Source organism: Crocodylus porosus, unplaced genomic scaffold, assembly GCF_001723895.1.
Source record: "Crocodylus porosus isolate Cpor-Errol unplaced genomic scaffold, CroPor_comp1, whole genome shotgun sequence".
In the NCBI taxonomy this organism is placed as follows: Eukaryota; Metazoa; Chordata; order Crocodylia; family Crocodylidae; genus Crocodylus; species Crocodylus porosus.
Genome location: NW_017728906.1, coordinates 92,879,157 through 92,898,027, shown reverse-complemented (window position 1 = coordinate 92,898,027; position 18,871 = coordinate 92,879,157). Strand labels below are relative to the sequence as shown.

Here is an 18,871-nt window from a genome sequence, read left to right as displayed (position 1 = left end):
AATAGTTGGAATTAGAGTGTAAAGAAACCTTTGAACATCAAGAGCATTGAAATTTTAAGTATTTTCTGGCCAGAGGCCAATATAAAGATGAAGGTCACAGAACATCACCCTAGGAGAAGCCTGACAACCTAACTGCTTCTGGCTGAAGGAAAGATTTGCCCTGCACTTTTGATATGGATGTTGTTCCTGCAGTCTGCTTTGTCACCCCTTAACTTTGTCACCCCTTAACTCTCCTTGACTTGTTAGATGTCAGCTGAATTTGCAGAATCCCTTCAACCCCAGCTAATGAAAAAAAGCAGTTTCTATATCCTAATGTGTGCTGGGAGAATGTGGGTCACTCTCTGTATTAATCTTCCCCGCTGCTTTTAATAATCTTTTGTGTCTGTTACTCACAATTTCCCAGAAGTATTCTTCAGCTTCTAATATTGGTTTCTAGTCATGCTGACAGATATACAATATTAATCTGAAACCCACTGGGCTTTAGGGCCTGACTTTAAGTATTTCTGACTTGCCAACCTTTTGTAACCTACCATAACGAGCATAACTCTCTACCCCAAAATGTTCCCAGGAATACAGTAACCATTTAACGTCCATCTCTCCGGGTGTGGGGAGAAGCACCATTAGGGAGGCATTTAATTCTTACATGGGACTCTCATGTTCACATACTTATCAGTTTCTAAGTTAATTTATTTCACGAATAAACTTAATTTTTGGTATTAGTATAGTTTAAAAGGCATAAATCAGCAACTACATGGCTCATTTTAGTAGATGAAAATGTTTTTAGGTATAGACTCTATGCCAGACTTATTTGACAGATTTATATCCTCATCTCTTTATTTGCAAGCTTTAAGAGATTGTGTTTTCTTCTTTTTCTTTTTTTTTAATACCCTGTTGGCCCTAAAATAGTAGCTCTGTATTGCTTTTTTTTTAACTTTGCCTCTACAGGTGTATCCCTTTTTTGAGGCACCTGTTATAAATATTCCAAATTCTGACATTTCAGCATCCTCCATTTTTCCTAGGTTTGAAACAAATAGACAATCTTGCAATTTTTTTAGTTTTGATAAGCTTTTTTTGGAACCTTCTAGTTTGACCGAATAAAAAAGCACCCCAAATAAAGTATAAATATGGATGTCCAAATGAATGTCAACTGTGTGAAACTAATCGCACAGTACTATTTTAAAACTACTGAATCTGACAATCTGTTCAAAGGGATGGTGCAAACTTATGGTGAGTTCTTTATTGCTTTCTCATCCATTCTTACGACATTTATACATGCTTGCATAGTTGCACCTACTCACTATTTTTCTTTCAGAGATTATTAGAAAATATTATTTCACTTGCTAGCTTGTCAATTCTCACTTGCTATTTTCTTTCTAGATTTGCTAATTAAACTACTTCAAATATGTTTTATAAACAAGTCTTCACAACATACCAGTACAGCAGATGAAGTCATTAGATAAAATGCTTTAAACAGTGTTAAGAGTAGGAACAGATTCTAGGCATCTCCCCTTCCTTTCCTTGAGGAAGTGCCATTGTTGCTGGGCTATGAAGTTATGCTCGCTCCTGTGCTTGCTGTCTCATCTTATCTACACAGTGGCACATTTTCAGTTGTGAGGAGTGGTTTCATCTAAGGGTTAGCCTAGAGCAGGGGTGTCCAACCTTTTTGAATGTGGGGCCCCATCACAAACTTTCTATCACTCAGTGGGCCGGTGGTATCACATCAGGAAGTGGTCACGTGACCTTTGACACCAATAAAGTTGCAGGAAGTGACAATGAAATGGGTCTGGAAATGTGGTTTAAAATCCAAAATAAAAACGATATAAAAAGCAACAAAGAAATAATACGAAACACTTGACTAAAATAAACACTTTCGCTTCTACTGACTTCTCAATAAATGAAAGAACCATAATGCAAGTTGACAGATTAAATGTGGAAAAGATATCAGCCAGAGTGGAGACTAATCAAAGCAACAAAATATGGGCATTTTTGAGAATAATCTTCAAGAAGATTTACTTTTATTGAATTAATAACTTGTTAGTAACACATCTTTTAACAAGTAGTAATAAGTTGAACCCCCAGTCTTGCACAAAGAGAAACGGAAGCATCGTCTGGATGAAGGAGGTGGGACCTCAGTGACCAGCAGGGGTAGAATTTAGATTTATCTGGCCCAGTGAAAGATGCTTACACGCGTCTTCATTTACTGCCATCATATCCAGTGTTACCCCATCTTATCCCTTTTATCAGCAATTCAGTATCTGCTGGTTAAAGAGGCAGAGGGCCTCCAAAGTAGCAGACCAGGCATTGATTAAAATAACGCTCCCAAAATAGTTTTGGAGACTAGCTTAGCCAGGTCGTCTGGTCTAAGGTCAGGTTGGTGGCAACCTCAACACAACCAGCCCTACCGTGCTATAGCTCAGACAAATAGAGAGGAAAGGGGGAAATGGAAACAACAGCTGATCCAGCAAAAGCCTCTCTTGTTTGTACTTTATCCAAAGATCTGATAACTTATCTCATAGTACAACAGCAACTGCACTGAAAAGGATGAAGCAGAAGGAAGATGAACTACTGTTGTGTTTGTTCTCTTTTCTGGACACCATGCTTTACAGGCAATAGATAGCTAGTTAATCACTTCTTAGTGCTGGCTGAAGCTTACTGTGCAAACACACCCAGGAAAGCAGGGAGTGGCAAGTTAGTTTAGCAATCAGAAAGGACCATAAATCATTATTCTTGCTGCAACTGTGGCTTATGGATTCAGCACCAAGACTGGGAGCCAGGCAAGCTGAATTATATTTCAAGTTCTACCACAGACTCGCCACATAATTTTGGGTAAACTGCCAATGCCAGATTTGGAAAGGAACTGGGCACCCACTGGTTCCATGGGAGTACCTGACCTGGACCCCATGAGGCAGTAGGCATCCTGCCACCAGTCAAACAAGACCTTGGGAAGAAATTTCCAGTGGGTTCTTGCCAATGGGAGGAGGTAGAAATTAAAGAGAAAACCTCTTCCCCTTTTCTTTTTGTCCGTGTGTTAACTGACAAGGCACAGAACAGAGCCTGAAAACCTTGGTATATTTCCAGTACCAGCCCTCTGGTCACAGAGGTTAGAACAGCAAGGGAGTGAAACAGACTGCCTAGGGAAGCTGTGGACTCTCCATCATCAGAGGTGTTCAAAAAGATGTTGGACAGCACTAATCAGGCATGATCTAGGCCACCGTTTCTCAAAACATGGGTCGTGACACAAAAGCAGGTCTCAAGAATATATGAAAGGGTCACAAGCAAACTTTAAAAATGGCTTCTCCTTTATGTTTTTCTCCTTTATAACTGTGGCTTTTCTCTCGTGGGCTGGCAGAGTTCCAGCCTACAAAGGGCTACTTGGGGCCCCCTCATGCCCCGGGCACTGGGGTCTGGAGGTAGGAGCAGTGAGGGACATTGGGTCGGGACTGACCATCTATGTTTACAGATGGGTCCTGGTACAAGGAAGGTTGAGAACCACTGATTAGACCGGGGTGGGCAATTGTTTGAGGCAGAGCGGAGCAACACAGGGTACAACCCTTGCTCCTCAGGCTCCCGGTGGTGAGCCAGATAGGATCAATTGGTGGTCTGGATACAACTTGTGGGCCATATTTTGCTTACCCCTGATCTAGGCATAGCTATGCCTATGTTCTACTATGGGTACTTCTCATGCTTCTGGACTTTGCTGGTTGCCCCCACCGCTACTCTTCCCCTTTCTGCTATATGTGCCATGGTGTTTTTAAGTCTTCCTCAGAGGTACTGGGTGTTGGCTACAGCTGAGGCTAGGGACTTTGACTGGGGTGTGCCAATGCTCCTTCTGGGACCAAATCCAGAGGGTTTTGGCTAGAGGGTTATGTCCAGAGGTAGGCAACCTTTTCCATGGGTGCCAGAGCATAGTACACAAAGGCATTTTGCTTGGCACGTGTGCCTCAGGGCAGACTTCAGGGGAAGGGCCAGGGCTGTGCTGCGACTACAAGGATAGAGCCCCTCGTGGCTCCCCCGCTGTCTGCCACTGGCACGCCAACATTTTACAAGTCAAGGCTGCAAGTGTTTTTGGCACTGCCCAAAAAATGCTGCCGAGCCCTGGCCTTTCCTCTCTGCTTGGGGTCCCACTGATCACCAAATTTGGGGTCAGGAAGGAATTTTACCCTATGGTCAGATTAGAACCGACTGTGGAGGTTTTTGCCTTCCTTTGTAATGCTCCAGTACCTGGCTTCTGGGACGTGGGCACAGCCAGCTTCCAGGAGGGAAGACCAGGCTTTGAGGTTAAAGCCTTGGCCCCAGGAGATGGGGATCAGAGCTGAGCCTCCCTCCCCTGAGAAAGGCAGGGGACCCCCCCACACACAGAGGTGCCGGGAGCCCACCGGCCCGGCCCTGGGGGGGAGTTGCCATCTTTTTGTCCTGACCCTGACCTGGCCCGGTCCTACCTGTGGCACCCCGCCCGGCAGGAGGCGGCAGAGGCAGATGACAAGGGTGAGCCCGGCCACCACGCTGCCTCCATGGGTTCACATCGCCACACCGTGCCATGCCAGGCTGGAGGGAGCCAGGGCCAAGCAGCACCTTAGTGCGCAGCGAGTGCAGGCTTCGCCTGGGCCCAGGGCCACCCCGCATGGCCAATGCCGACAGCGTGGCAGGAGGCGGCACCTGCCCGTGCTGCTCCACCTCTGCCAGCAACCCGAGGCTGGGCAGCCAAGCTAGGCTGCCTCTCACCTGTGGGCGGGGAGCGGTGAGTCGCTCAGGCTGAGAAGTGATGGCTTCCCCACATGGTACTGGGGACAGGAGGAGGCGGGCCGGGTCTGCATTCCTCTTCCCATATGCACAGCATCAGCAATGTCAAGCTGATGCAGTGCGTGTGGGAACCTTGTCCTTTCCCCAGCCCTTCAGCAGCCGTTAGGAGGTCACGTGGTCTATTCCAGTCCCTTGCTGAAGGCGGGATCATCCCTAACTAAACCTCTCAGCCAGGCATCTAAACTGTTTTTTTTTTTAAGTTTCCAAGTAAGGAGATTCCAGAACTTCTCTAGGGGGCCTGTTCCAGTACCTAACTGCTCTCATAGAGAGTTCATTCTGATCTCCAGCCTAAATTTCCATTGCTGCAGCTTGAGGACATTGCTCCTAGTCCTGTCCCCTACAACCCAGAGAAAAATCCATCTCCTTCCTTTCTATATTTATTCTTCAGGTATTTAAAGACTATTATCAAATCCTCCCTCAGTCTTCTTCAAGCTAAATAACCCTAGTTCTTTCAGCCTTACCTTAGAAATCTTGTCTCAGAGGTACCTAATCATTTTTGTTGCCCTTTCCAAACTGTCCACGTCTTTCTTGGAAGTGTGGGGCCCAAAACTGGATATGGTATTCCAGATGTGGCTTTACCAGTGCTAAATCCCTCACTTGATTGCAAATGACACACTCCTGTTAATTCAGCCTAGGATGCTGTTGGCTTTTTTGCATCAAGAGCACCTTGTTGGCTCACATTCAGGTTGTGGTCCACTGTAATCCCCAAGTCCTTCTCTGCAGTACTTCAGCCAGTCCAATTATTCCCTAGTCTGTATTTTTATGTGCAGTTATACTGTCCCAAGTACAGGACTCTGCACTTGTCTTTGTTAAGTCTCAGTTGGTTGTTTGTTGGACCATTTTTCCAAAGCCAGTGAAGGTTTTGTGTTTGCTTGTTTTGTTTTAAAAAATTTTCAATGCGTTGAAGTAACCTTACAGGAAAATGTCAACCCTTCTGAACTCTTGCAGTATCCAGATGTTTGACTTGTCTTTCTTTCCCATGTCTAAAAATGTGATAAATGGTAATAAATTAGTATAGCAGCAATGACAAAAATAGGTGGAGAACGCTTGATGAAAGCGTGACTTTCTTTCCATGGAATGTTTGAAGTTTCACTGAATTTTAGTGTTCTACCTCGCATGCAAATAATAGCTGAATAAATGTATTAAAAATGATAAATATTAATTTCATTTTTCCTTGTTTCAGTGACTTTTCCAACGGTGGAGATGGGATGTTAGCTACAAGTTCCAATGGATCACAGTACAGTGGCTCCAGAGTTGAAACGCCTGTCTCTTATGTTGGAGATGATGACGATGATGATGATGACTTTAATGAAAATGATGACGATGACTGATCCCCTTTGCTTGTAGACTTTATTTTTTGTTAAAATTCAGCAAGCTTCAGGAAATAAATTGTTCTAGGGAGAGAACACTCAAATTATTTTGCCCCATCCCTCAAGGAAAATATTGGTAAGCATTTCTGAGTTTAGAAATTGCACCTCCAATAAGCAAACAAGGATTGTTTTATGTAGGATATTTTTAAATGTGGTGTGGATGTGTGTTTTGATACCAGTGTGTTAATGCAGAGCCTTTATTTACTCTTTAGTTTTTTTACTTGAAGGAAAATGCATTTTGCCCCAAATGTTTTTTGCTAAGTTTGCTAAAGAAAATGTAGACACATCAACGAAAAATAAAATGCTGTCCTTCTGTGGAAAATGAATACACTGAATGGCCATTTCTTTGGAGTGTATTTTGATTATACCACTTTTTGAGGGATAGCAAGCTAACGTAGTAGTGGTTTTTGTTAATCATGCAGTGTCCAAAGAAACAAACAAAAGAGATACGTCCTACTTTTTTACATGTTAAATTCCAGAAATGTTGTGAACTTACTTTCCCTTAAATTATATATAAACATTGTGATTCCATCGGTTTTATATATTGTTTTCACTGTATGTTGAAACATAAAACTACAGAGTTTTTGGCAAATGTTTACTGCCAGCTGGTGCAGCTGTATAAAATGTCTTGAAGGTTTGGAATGATTTATTGCTTATGGTAAATTTTGCCTGATTTCTTACAGGCAGACTTTGGAAACTTCTTATTATATAGTTGTTTACATACTTATAAGTCTATCGTATAAAGACATGTACCGAAACAAATGTTTGTATTTGTTTCATAAGCATCTTCCTGTAATCTATTATAAAGTTGAAATTAAATATAGAGAATGTTTTAAGTTTTTTAACTCAAAATTTGTCAATCATTTTTAATAGTTCATTTTTATAAAAGGAATTTCAGGGCAGGTGGTAGTCTTTTTAAATTTATTCACAAAACAATTAACTGCACAAATACTGTCAGCTGCCTATTCTAAGACAGTAGTCTTTTTATTGAAACACAAATAAACTTTTCTGTAATATTTTATGGAATATAAAGAGACTTTAATTGTTTGACTTGTTTAACCTTGGCACTGTTAGTTTTTATTAATAAAACGCGCATGGGCATTTTTAACAAGCTCTGTGTTTTTCTAATTTAGGATTATTCTACTTTAGAACATTTCAGCTCATCCAGGGGCTTACTGGATTGTCTCAGTGGTGATTTTGGAGGCCTGAGAGCAATAGAGTTTGCATCACTTTACAAGTGGGGTTGTAAGCGACATGTATTCTTTTGGAAGAATTGGACCCTTGCTGGAAGTGGGGCATGGGATCAGAAAGATTGGGAACCACTGGTCTAGAGGAACTTTTTTGTTAATGCGTTATCAACCAGATGTCACCACAGATGGGTGCATTTCTTTGTGGTGTCGATGTGAGAAAATATCTTTCCATAGCAGCTGAGTCAGCTCCTTCCCTTCCTTTAGTTCTTCAGCAGAAGTCACATCTGCATCTGCAGAGCCTATCAGTAGGTAAGTGGCAGCCCAAAGATTTCTCTGGCTCATCTTCAAGCTTCCCCTGAATTATAAAGTTCCAGCATATCATCTACAGTTGGACAGAGGAAAGAGAGGCTTTGAGAAAGCTAGGGCAGAGAGAAAAGGAAGGCTCAAAGTTTCAGAGCAAAGAGATAAAAGTAAGGGTATATAAATCAGTGATTTTTAGACTGTGGAGTAGTTTCGTGGCACTCTTGGTCTTTGGCAGTGGGTATGAAAAAACGGGGCGGGGGGAGTTCTAAAAGCCTCCCCTTCCTTGATTTCTTGTTTCTGATTAATCTTCATGAATTTGTTTCTGAAATCAAAACAGAGCTGGGGTAGGGAAACTACTCTGTACAGCTCCTCTCCAGAAACAAAGGGGGAAAGCAAAGAATATCCATCAGTTCTTTAAACCACTTGCCAAGTTGCAATTACTACTCTGTTCAAGTAATCACTTGTTCATAATGGACCTCTTTGGCATATTGGGGGAGAGGCAGGGTAGCATAAAAGCATGGATTAAATTCACCTAACTGGAGCACAAGCCCAGCTAGCTTTGCATGCGGTCTTAGTAATAAACCTTGGTACTATCAACGTACCAAGTGACAGCTCAGTACCATCAGTGCAAATACCAAAGCAATGATGTCAGTCCTATTCAGTTGCAAGGTCTGATTGTTGAAAAGTTTCAGAAACACTTTCTTCCTCCCTTCTCTCCCACTTTTTGGATACCAGTGTACAGCAAAATTGAAAGTCCTTTTGAAGAAGGCTATCAGGAAGTTGAAGTATTTTCCCACTCCTTCAGTAATTAAGGATGACGTTAAATATCTACTTTGGGATTTAAAACAAAATTAAATCCTAAAATTTTAAATCAAGTCCTAAAAGGTTTGATTTAAGTAGATATTTGCTCTCTGTGTTTTAATTTTTAATAAATCTTGGAACACAAGCAACATTCTAGAATAATGGAAGACTACCATTGTACATATTTTCAAAAAGAACAACCCAGCAAACTCTGACATTAGGCTGCCAGGCCTCACTTTTTTTTTTTTTTAAAGAGTGTTGGCTTCAAAAGAATTAGATGTATTATATAATTTTTATCAAAGTAGTAGTTCTAATAGAAAATAGGTTTGCGTAGGAAGATCTAATTTCTCTGGGGAGATTAAGAGTTGGGTGTTTAAATCATATGGCTGTTTAGAGTAGAGAGAGTGTGTGATTTGTTGGATCAACTGTGTATACATTTTTAGTAATATTTTAAAGTTGGTGCAGTAAAAGAACATAAAAACCTTTTACCTTTTATAGATGCTTAGACTATTTTAAGGTGTTTGATTCAGTACAGCATGATTTCCTAATTAAAAATAACATCAGTACTACAGAAACCTCAAAGCCAAAGTTAAATGGATTAAGAGCTGGCTAAATGACCATTTAAAAAACATCATATCACTGAATGGGAGTGGTTTTAGTGAGGTTCCACAGCAATTGCTTTCAGATCATTGATGGAAAATATTCCAAAGTAAGTATAAAATCAATGGTGATAATAAAGAAGAAACTTATAAATAATGCAGATTAGCAGAGTGGTAAATGATAATGAAGGCAAAGTACTCTGGATTGTTTTTAATTTGGGGCCATTCAAATAAAATGTGCATTGCTGCAGCTCAGTGTAAAATAATATATCTAGAAACTACAGGGTACACAGGCAGTACCTATAAAATTTGGGACTTGTGTGCTAGAAAGTGATCCTGGAAAAGGTCATGGTGGACAAGCATGACCATACATTCTCAATGCGAGGCTGAGCAAAAAATGGCTTGTGCAATCTTAGATACTTAAGTGGGGCAGTAATGAGCAGGGAGGTTGTTTGTTTTGGGGTGGGTTTTTTTTGGTTTTTTTTTTTTAACCTTCCTGTATTATTGTGTATATATTTCTGTACTCTGGCCATATCTGAGAATGGGTGCTGGAAAACTTGGAGACGGTGCTGAAGAGAGCCACAAGAATTACGTAAAGATCTGGCAAAGAGGCTGTGGAGTGATAGAGCTGAATTTATAACTTATCAGAAAGAAGACTGTGAGAAAAAGATTTAACTGGTATCTCCACAGGAGTTGGAATAAGAACAGACTCTAATCGAGTGAAGAAAAGTATAACAAGAATTAATATCTGGAAGTCAACATCAGCCAAATTCAAATAAAAAATAATATATTATTTAAGCAAACAGTGATATGATTAATGGAACAAATTACAACGTGCTAATTTTTCCATTTTGTGCTGTCTTCCAATCAAGAATGTAGATGCCTTACTGAGAGATGCACTTTTTCCAACACTAGTTATCAGGCTCAGTACATTAAAATGGGTGGTTTCTGAGTTCAGAGTAGACAATATAGTGATCTCTCTTACCCTGAAACTATGGCTCCTTCCTATTTCTGTTAGACAGAAGAAAATGTCCCGCTACATTCAGAAGTACTGCCTGTCCTCGAATGCTTCTAAACTGATGTTTCTAAACACCTTGCGGTCACCTCATCAATGTCAGCTGATTACATCATTGGAGAGGGGAATTGCATAATTTGTCCAGTAGCCATACATTCCAGCATCCAAGAGATCACTAGCAGAGCGATTGCACTGTGTATGGGAATCTTGGCAAATGTTGCTGTTTACAGCGACATCAAGTAGCATTTTCAGACGGTGGTACTGTGAACATAAAATCTGTTTAATAAAACCCACACATGGACACTTCTAGTGCTATGGCTTTCTCTTCAATGTACTGAAGACCTTTCTTCGCAATCCTAATGGTCCAGTCTTTGAGACATTTTATGCTCGGATTGCCTTTGAGGGCACAAGCAGTCTAGCATATAGCAAAAATGAATAGCAGTCTTCCTACAAGTATGTGGAATTGTGATAAAGGGCTTTCTGATTCAAACATAAAAATTGCAGCAGGAAGCCAGCAGGATCTTCTACAAGAGAAGCAGGAGGATTTTTATGCTTGTTTCTAATAGCTCAATGGGCAAATGGTACAGTTATGTATAAATGGTACTGGCTAACATTTGAGCAGTTTGGTTCACAATTTTTTGTTGTTTTCATAGTTTTAAATGCTATTTTGGGAAAGAGTCAGAGGAGAAATCTATGCCCAGCAAAGATAAAAGGTTGGTCTTCACTGAATCACCTAAAAAAGAGACAAATATCCCAATGTTAAGACTGAGATGCAAAAGATTTAGGGAAAGAAATGTATAGGTAAGAATTAATTAATTTTCTCTCTCTCCCTGAAACTAGAGATATCCAAATAGTCCTTAGTTCCAGGTTTGTGAGGAGGGTCTCTTGCTGGTCATGGAGGGAGATATAGCTTCCCCTCTAAGGATTTTTCCTGTAGGTCAGTCATTCCAGGTGCCATGCTGACTGGGTCTTGCTGTGGAAGTCTGTTGATCTTTGTCTTTCCAGATTCCAATTAAGAAAGCATTCAAAAATATCTTCTGAATTACGTACTCTCCAAAATACTTACTGTCTACTTAAAACATCCTAGTTTTTACCCAAGCCCATTTGAACAGAAGCTATACTGTTGTGCTGTAGCTATATTAATACTATTTTATGTCAGAACTTGATTTTTTCATAATAGGCTCTGTTTTCCTGAATTATTGCAGACAGCCAAAACTCAGTGATTATTTTGGGGGACTGGCCCATGGAGATGCCATGTTGTGCTAATTTAACAGTTTAGCCCAACTTTCATAGGCATAATTAGATTTCACCTTTGATTATTTTATTAAACTGTACACATATAGAAGTTGTAAAACTTGCAGTAATTATAATGATGTAAATTACATAAACTAATTTTCAAGTTGGTTCTTTTTCTAATATTTGATAGGTTACACAATAAAACAAATCTGTTGACTAAACCATGCAGAATATGATGTATTAATTAATGATCCAGTTAGATTATACTACTTTTTGATTTATACATTGTATGCTATGCAAAAAACAATGTGTAATGAAATATAAACCAGTGCTTCAACTGCTGTGCCATTTTATTTTTTCTAATACCTCAGCTGTTTCTACAGTGTCCAGTATGTAGTAAATATACAATGGTTATTCTATGGTTAAAAAAAGTAACTGAAAATGACTTCTTGATACTATGTCCATGTTTCTCATGAGTCATTTCTGCTCCATTTAGAAGAAAGCCATTTTATACAACTGTTTGCGCTAATATATGGTTGTCATGGAAGAGTAAGCTGTTTTGTTCCACATAGTATGTCATTAAGAAAAATCCTTCTTGCTTGATGCATTGTAAATGATACTGTGGACTTTTTGATCTGTGGATGATCTTTCAGTACTGGCATTTAAAATGGCTTTTGTTAAACTGCAATCTGAGCGATTTTGGTGTAAAATCATTGAGAGAAAATAAATATAAGACAATGTAGTGACACCTAAATCACTCTTCACAGCACACTTTTTAGAAACATTTTCATTTGTACAATAAATGTTATTGTTGTCTACTCTTTTATTTTCAGTCTGAATTCCACTTTTCCTACAAATGGGTCATGAATATTATCTGAGATGATTCCAGTTCCAACAACTCTGCACACTATGTTAACTTCTGTATTCCTTGGAATGTTGAGAAATTTCACTGCTACCAAAGGGTTGGTATAGGTGGGCTAGGATGAAAGAAAAAGAAGGTCTTATAACCTTTTCTTAAAAAATAATGCTGTCAATTTAGAAATACAGCTTGTACATTTAATTTCTATTAAATTCACACAATTTTACAGAAAAACTTGAAGGAAAAATGAGTTTAGAAATTTATACCTGTGCTTTCTTTCCATAATAAGGGAAGTAGTGAAGGTTAAAGGTACCATTGACTGGATAGTATTGAACTTCAAGTGGGCTGGAATCATCCTGTTTTTGAAGAAAAGAGGATTATTAACAATATAACGATAAACTTGGCCTAGAATATTGTTGATATTGAAACCCATATAGTATTCACTGAAGTCCCAGTTCAGTGGTCCACTGCTTGTCAGCACAGCACTTAAGAACATGCTTAACATTTTATGCCTCAATTAAATTAATTCTATAGTCTCAGCTCTCATTAATAAATCAGTAGATATCTAGTTGTAAAGATTAAGTCCCAAATATCACAATAATTTAACTAGTGCCTGGATTTCTGCCTACACCATCGGAGTCCATAACAATTACTTTGAGTAGTGAGTTCCCTTACTTATTTCAATGAATGCTAACTCAGATGCCAGTGATTATATTTAAAGAGCAATATATTTAATTCTTTTATCAAAATGCATAAGGGAAATAGTCTTTATGAAGAGCTTTAATATCTGATATTTAATATGTATACTCCCTTAAAATAAATATTTACAAGCAGTTTTTAAATGACCAAATTTCATGTAATTAAAATTTTAAAATATGAAAAGACCTCTGTCAACTCAGAGTTCCTGGGTTTTAGATGTTATTTTAGTTGAAAAGCTTCCATTGTCAAAAGTATATGTGGTAAGAGGTAAAATGGCAGGAACAGCAAAAATTTGAGACAAATAAGTTTCACTACTATAATATCTGCAATATGAACAGTTTCCAAATTACTTCAAAATTTTTCCCTTTTTGACTGTTTTTGGTGGAGAAAGAGACGCATAGCTCAGAATACCTCAACTGAAGGAACTATTAGACATTGCAATGACTTATAAATTCACTATGTTTTGTTTAAATCAAGTTAACAGTCATTTGTCTTAAAAGATAGAGAAATCACAATTTATATGTATTAGAACTGCACTGCTTAGATACTTTGAAATATAAGCTCTGGAGACTTACTTTATTTGTGCAGTTTACCCTTGGTGCAGTGCCATTGCCAGGGAGAAAATTGATAATCTGAAATATCAAAAAGTTCGTGTTGTTCAGCTCAATTACTTGTTATTTAAAATTGACAAAGCATTAAATTTAGATAAACATGCTGCTTTATCTGAAACTCAGTAAGAATTATGAAACTTAGGTCGCTTACTTTTACGTAAGCATAAAAAATCTTGCCATAAAACATCATATGGCAATATGAAACACTATTCTGTTACTTCACAGGGGCTAACTGGTTCAATTGTGTATGTTCATCACAGTATTTTTCAGTGAGCAGAAGCTTATTAATGCATCTTACTATAACTTGCTGCCTCCAATGACCTAACATCTCATCACTGGCTTGGGCTATGTAAATAGACAAACCCTTTGCAGATGTAAAATAGCAGAACCTGTATCTCTGTGAGCAAGGAAGGATGTAATCTCCAGTGGGGACTGTAAGACAGGCTTTCCTCGTTGTTGAACCTTGAGGTGGTAGGAGGCCTGAAAAAGGCCTTGCTGGTGAATGCAGCAGCTTTCTGAAAAAAGTCTGTTCTTTACCTGCCAAAGCCAGGCATCTAAGCTTCCACTTCTGGAAGCTGGCCCTTGAAGCTTGCTAAGTAGCAGCAATCGCTAATGACTTACAGTGTAAGTCAGAAGCCCAAAATTAAACAATTCTTCACAGGTGACCAGAAAAATTAACTTTCTTTATCCTATACTAACAAATCATGCTTTTTCCAGCATATTGGATTGGTACTTACCCTGTTCATTTTTATAATGAAGCATGGCTTTCCTTCTGGAAATCCAAAATTGGGATCTGTCAGGCCTGAACAGTTTTCAAGCATATCTGCTGTGAACTTGCAGGAGAATTTTGTTTTATTTGGACCAAGGAATGATTTCTGGAAGAAGTATGTCTCACTTGAGCAGTTGATATTTTTATGTTGTGCAGTTGTATTGTATGCTGTACATGCAACAAGGAAAAAACTTAATTTCTCTACCAATTTTGTGTCCTTGAAACATTTCACTGGGAAATTCTAATTCCTGATACCATTTTACAAGTTCTTGTTTCTGATAGATAGAATGGTGTCAGATAGTATTAGAAGGTTAGGTTACATTTTTTATAAACCTACTTTCAAATGGAATTATGGTTGACTGTATATATTAATAATTCAAGGTAAAATTAATACCAGGAATGTTATAATTATTCTAAAAATAAGCATTATAAATGCCAGGAATACAAAATAACAGTTCAACTGACAATAAATGCAAATATTTAACTACTATGATACAGTTACATCACCAAAACAGCTTTGAATGCCCCTATTAAAACACCATGGCATGGTGTTCACTTTATGGTTTCACTCTGTGCTAAATCCAGTAAAAGACTTGGGTACCTAACAAATTATGCCTATAATCACAGACATCTCTACCCCAAGGTGGAATGCAAAATCCAGAACCATTAGTGTTTTGAGCCTCTCTGGAGATCAGCTGTCTGGGGATATAATTGCTGCTCCAGCTAGATTCTGGATCTAAAGAGGGCCTACCTGCTCAGACCAGGGCAGATCTGAGCACGTGCAGAAGATGGAACTGGAGGCCCTGGGAAGATTTGGGGACAAGAAGTGAGTATAGGTACTTCCAGGGGTACATGGTTGCTTGTAGGGATTTTTTGGATTCCATTTTTTTTTATTTGTGGGCCTAAAATCCGCCTAAGTCCTTTTTTAGGATCTGACCCACTGTTTTTAGGACCATTTCTGATGAAAAGTGATCTGAAAAGGGTCTTTATTTTTTAAGCAGCACATTTTCCATGAACTTGATTAATAAATTAATCAACAGGTTTACTTGTTAATTTTCAAAAAAGATAATACTCAATATACTTCTATATAGTAAATGTTCTATAATTTTGGGAGGATATACTGCATTTTTCATACAAAGCCCCCCACCCTCCCTCAAAGTTGAATCTCTGCTTGAAGTAAAAAATTCAATTCAGCCTTCACAAGACAGCCATGACTGGTGCTTCCTTAATGTTATATTTGAATAAATATGAACTATATTTTCTTTTCTCACCTGAAAGAAAAGTGTGAAGAGCAGTTACAAGTCTTCCCCAGGAGTGTGTGTCATTAATGTTATAATAAATGTCCAGATCTTCATCCACATAAACATCTGGACGTAATGTCACACCTTTATGAAAGGAAGAAAAGGGAAACCATCCATGCACTGATTAGTTTGCCAGCAAACTTTTCACTTGCTAGATATGAAGAGAGGAAAATTGACTGCTTACAAACAAGTCATATCGTTTGGGGGTGGGAGGATATAATTTGGAGTAGTGTTCTGTAGCTAAAAGTGGTGGGTTTTCTTTTCCCTTGCTTAATTAGGAGAAGCCTTAGATTGGATATTTTGGTATTAAATTGTTGAACACCTGTTTTTCCCAGGTGTTAAACACATTTTGCCTTTTCCCACTCTGTTCCATTTTTCTCTTGTATGATTTCCAGCTGTCTTTTGTTTGTGAGCAGACCTATGCTGGACACAAGCAGGGATGTCCATATTAACCTAGCTACTTCTACCCTTACTTACTCAATTTCTGACCTTGCGGATTCTAAGATGTTGGCGTAATGCAGTGATGGGTAACCCTATCTGCACATAAAAGGGCAGAAATCAGACTGTGGAGGATACCTTCCATACACAGCTTTCATGTGCATACTCAGGCACTGGTACTTTAATTGTTGAAGCCAGAATGTTCATAGAAGTAAAAAGTAAATGCAGATTTTTCAACCTTGGATTTTCTTTTCATTTGTGTTCAACTTTTGGACTACCGTTGGAGTATGTTTTTGCTTTACCCAAGTCCATTCTACCGATCTCCATCTCCCATTGCCCCATTAGTTGTGAGAATACTTCCAGTGCCAATCAGTTTAAGTAAACTACTGTGTTATTATACAAAACAATGTGATTTTGATAGTTTGGCCATATGATGTGAAATGGACTGTACCTGGTGATTTTAATTGATCTTGATAGTCCGGTGTATATGGATTTATTGTCCTCATTAAGGAATACAGGGAAAGTGCAAACAGCCCAGTTATCACCACATAAAAGGCAATGTAGTACAAAATGATCCACACTGTAAAGGAAATGTATGCTTTAGAATATATAGTTAAAGTGAATTCTATGTATAGGCATTCCACAGCAACATTGTTTTGCCGTCATTCCCCACAACCACCTTTGTAAATACTGTTGTAGCCAAAGACAGGAAAGTACAGTGGCAAAATAATGAATGAGTTACCTATTTCTACATGGCCTCAATTGTTACTGGGCACTTTGCCAATAGCAAAATATGAAAATTTCAAATTGATTTGAAATTAAAATTCAAAATAAAATCCTTCTGATGAAATACAGTGTGTCAAATTTTATCTTGCAGTCAAATTCTGTTATCTCACAGAAGGAGTGAGTAAGGGAGAGATTAAAATACGTGAGAAGAATGGAAAGTCATCTTAAAGTTAGTAAGAGTTGGGCCCCTCTGACTGTAGACCATATAATTATATTGCATATTATTAGTAAAAGACCTGGCTCTGGGTGGATGAATGGACATCAGTGTGCTGGGATAAAATGGCAAATGTGCTAATCAAACAGAAGTTCAAAAATAATTTTATTGAGGAAAAATATATTTCCAGATATTTGGCCCAGAAATGATTTTCTCATTCTTCTGACCTGGTCCTGAAGAGTTAAAAAACATACTGGGAGTACATTTTTCATGCTGTATTCATGGGCTTTAGATATAGAAGCCAGTGGACTCTTTGCCATTGACTGAAGTGGGAGCAGGATCAAGTCCTTAGTCCTTTCAGTTTTTCTCATAAATCAGTTCTACTAACTCCTTAATTTTTCTGGTTGCTGTTCATTGTGCTCACTCCATTTTTCAGTGATTGTCTTTCCTTGCCTCGTTTTAATTCATTTTTAAATCCATTCATTTTATCTTGACAGTTGTTTAGATATTTTAACTATGGTAGTAAAACCCTTGTATTTGTGAAGCATCATTGAAATACCAAATCTCTCCATTCTATAACTCCACAGTCAGAAACGTTTCAGGAAATTAACGTGGGCTGTAACAAAATATTTCACTGACCTGCAAAGGTGAATCATAACTATGTAATAAAAATTGGTTATCTGTAAAACTGGTAACCATAAAACATCCAACGTTTATATGTTATTTCAGTCATTTAAAAATATGCAGCTTTCTAACAATACCACAAAAAAGAAAAGATTCTTGTTTTTGTACATGAATACAAACACATACCCCACTTAATCAAGGTTCTTCCCATAAACTGCTTTGTTTCTGGATTCCACATAAAACGGCTGAAATCTTCCATCCGTTGGCTGCAGGTTTTTTTTTCATTAAAAGTTGCCATTTTCTTAGAAAAATCTGCTCCCACGTCCCAAAAAAGTCCCTTAGAAATCAAGAAATTAAACTGATGTCCAAACGGCTGATCAAGAAAAATACTTTGGTTTTTATACCTTTTTACCCTGAAGGTCAATCAGATTGCATCCAATATCAGTGAAACCACAAGCAATTATCAACCCAGTTCAGATATTGTCTTTTATGTCATTATTGACAATGTACTATGTTCAGACTGGCAAGGAAAAATTTCTTGCTATCAAATGTCCTTCTACTTTCTCTTTTAATACCTCAATCTGCAGTTACGCATTTTGCTCACCACCTTCAGAGCTTGTGATATATTCAGTGTGATAACTTTATCTGTCTTGATAATAGCTAAGAAAGACTGTTCCCCTGGTGTTTTTTTAAATAATCTACAACCACCTGATCAAGTTCTTCCTGTGGGCCCACAGGGAGTAAATAATGGCAGATATGGTGAAGTATCCAATATTCAGTTTGCCCATTTTCACAACCAGAAAGGAAATTTGAGATTATTTTTTCTCTACTATCTACTGGAGGCTGTATTCTAGTGCACTATTTCAAGTAACAAGGCTGCATCTGATCCATTTTATATCTCTACCTCTTTCTCACCACCACAACTGAATGAAGAATGGATCCAGCAGGAAAGCATGATTATGATAAAAGGCAGTTTTGTTGTGCACATGGACAAGGAAGTAGGTTCAGATGCCGTGGGTTTACCTTAACTTTAGCATTCCTGACTTTCGATTATTTTGCTTTACAACCTGGAGCTCTGTTGCTGCAAATGTGTATGCGTAACTTTCCAGTTGGACTGCTCACATGTAATAAACCAATTATGGTCCCAAAAGTCTCTGTAGGATCAGAGCCTAAGTGTTCTTGTTTTCTATGGCAGGTATGTTTTTGTTTAATTTATGTATTTTTTATGTAAATGTAGAACTGCATATACGCAGAAAATAGGAGTAGGTTATGGTAACTTGTAGCATGTTATTAGGCAATGTATCGAACACATCAGG

At 38.4% G+C, this 18,871-nt stretch overlaps 2 protein-coding genes across 4 annotated transcripts in view; one reads left to right on the top strand and one right to left on the bottom strand.

Moving 5' to 3' along the window:
* The window catches only part of TFDP1 (transcription factor Dp-1), an 86,980-nt gene extending 79,778 nt beyond the window's left edge, over positions 1 to 7,202 (top strand). For all 3 annotated transcript variants that reach the window (XM_019529621.1, XM_019529618.1, XM_019529619.1), the window contains exon 12: positions 5,984 to 7,202. In XM_019529621.1, coding sequence (XP_019385166.1) covers positions 5,984 to 6,131 — 148 coding nt within the window. In that variant the 3' untranslated portion in view covers positions 6,132 to 7,202. The remainder of the gene's footprint in view (positions 1 to 5,983) is intronic.
* Positions 6,538 to 17,853, bottom strand: ATP4B (ATPase H+/K+ transporting beta subunit). The gene is made up of 7 exons (XM_019529624.1): positions 17,742 to 17,853; positions 16,443 to 16,571; positions 15,524 to 15,637; positions 14,221 to 14,420; positions 13,448 to 13,504; positions 12,440 to 12,529; positions 6,538 to 12,291 (listed from the first exon to the last, which is right to left on the bottom strand). The coding sequence occupies exons 1-7, from the start codon at positions 17,851 to 17,853 to the stop codon at positions 12,130 to 12,132; spliced, it is 864 nt and encodes a 287-aa protein (XP_019385169.1). The 3' UTR covers positions 6,538 to 12,129.
* Between the last annotated feature and the right edge of the window lie 1,018 nt (positions 17,854 to 18,871).

What these genes read in the sequence shown, in the direction of transcription:
- ATP4B (XM_019529624.1), bottom strand. Translation starts at nt 17,853, where the DNA reads ATGGCAACTTTTAATGAAAAAAAAACCTGCAGCCAACGGATGGAAGAT. An exon ending in TCTTCACACTTTTCTTTCAG is followed by an intron (nt 14,421 to 15,523) that starts GTGAGAAAAGAA and finishes TTGCATGTACAG; the next exon opens with CATACAATACAACTGCACAA. An exon ending in GGGTAAACTGCACAAATAAA is followed by an intron (nt 12,530 to 13,447) that starts GTAAGTCTCCAG and finishes CTTCAAAAACAG; the next exon opens with GATGATTCCAGCCCACTTGA.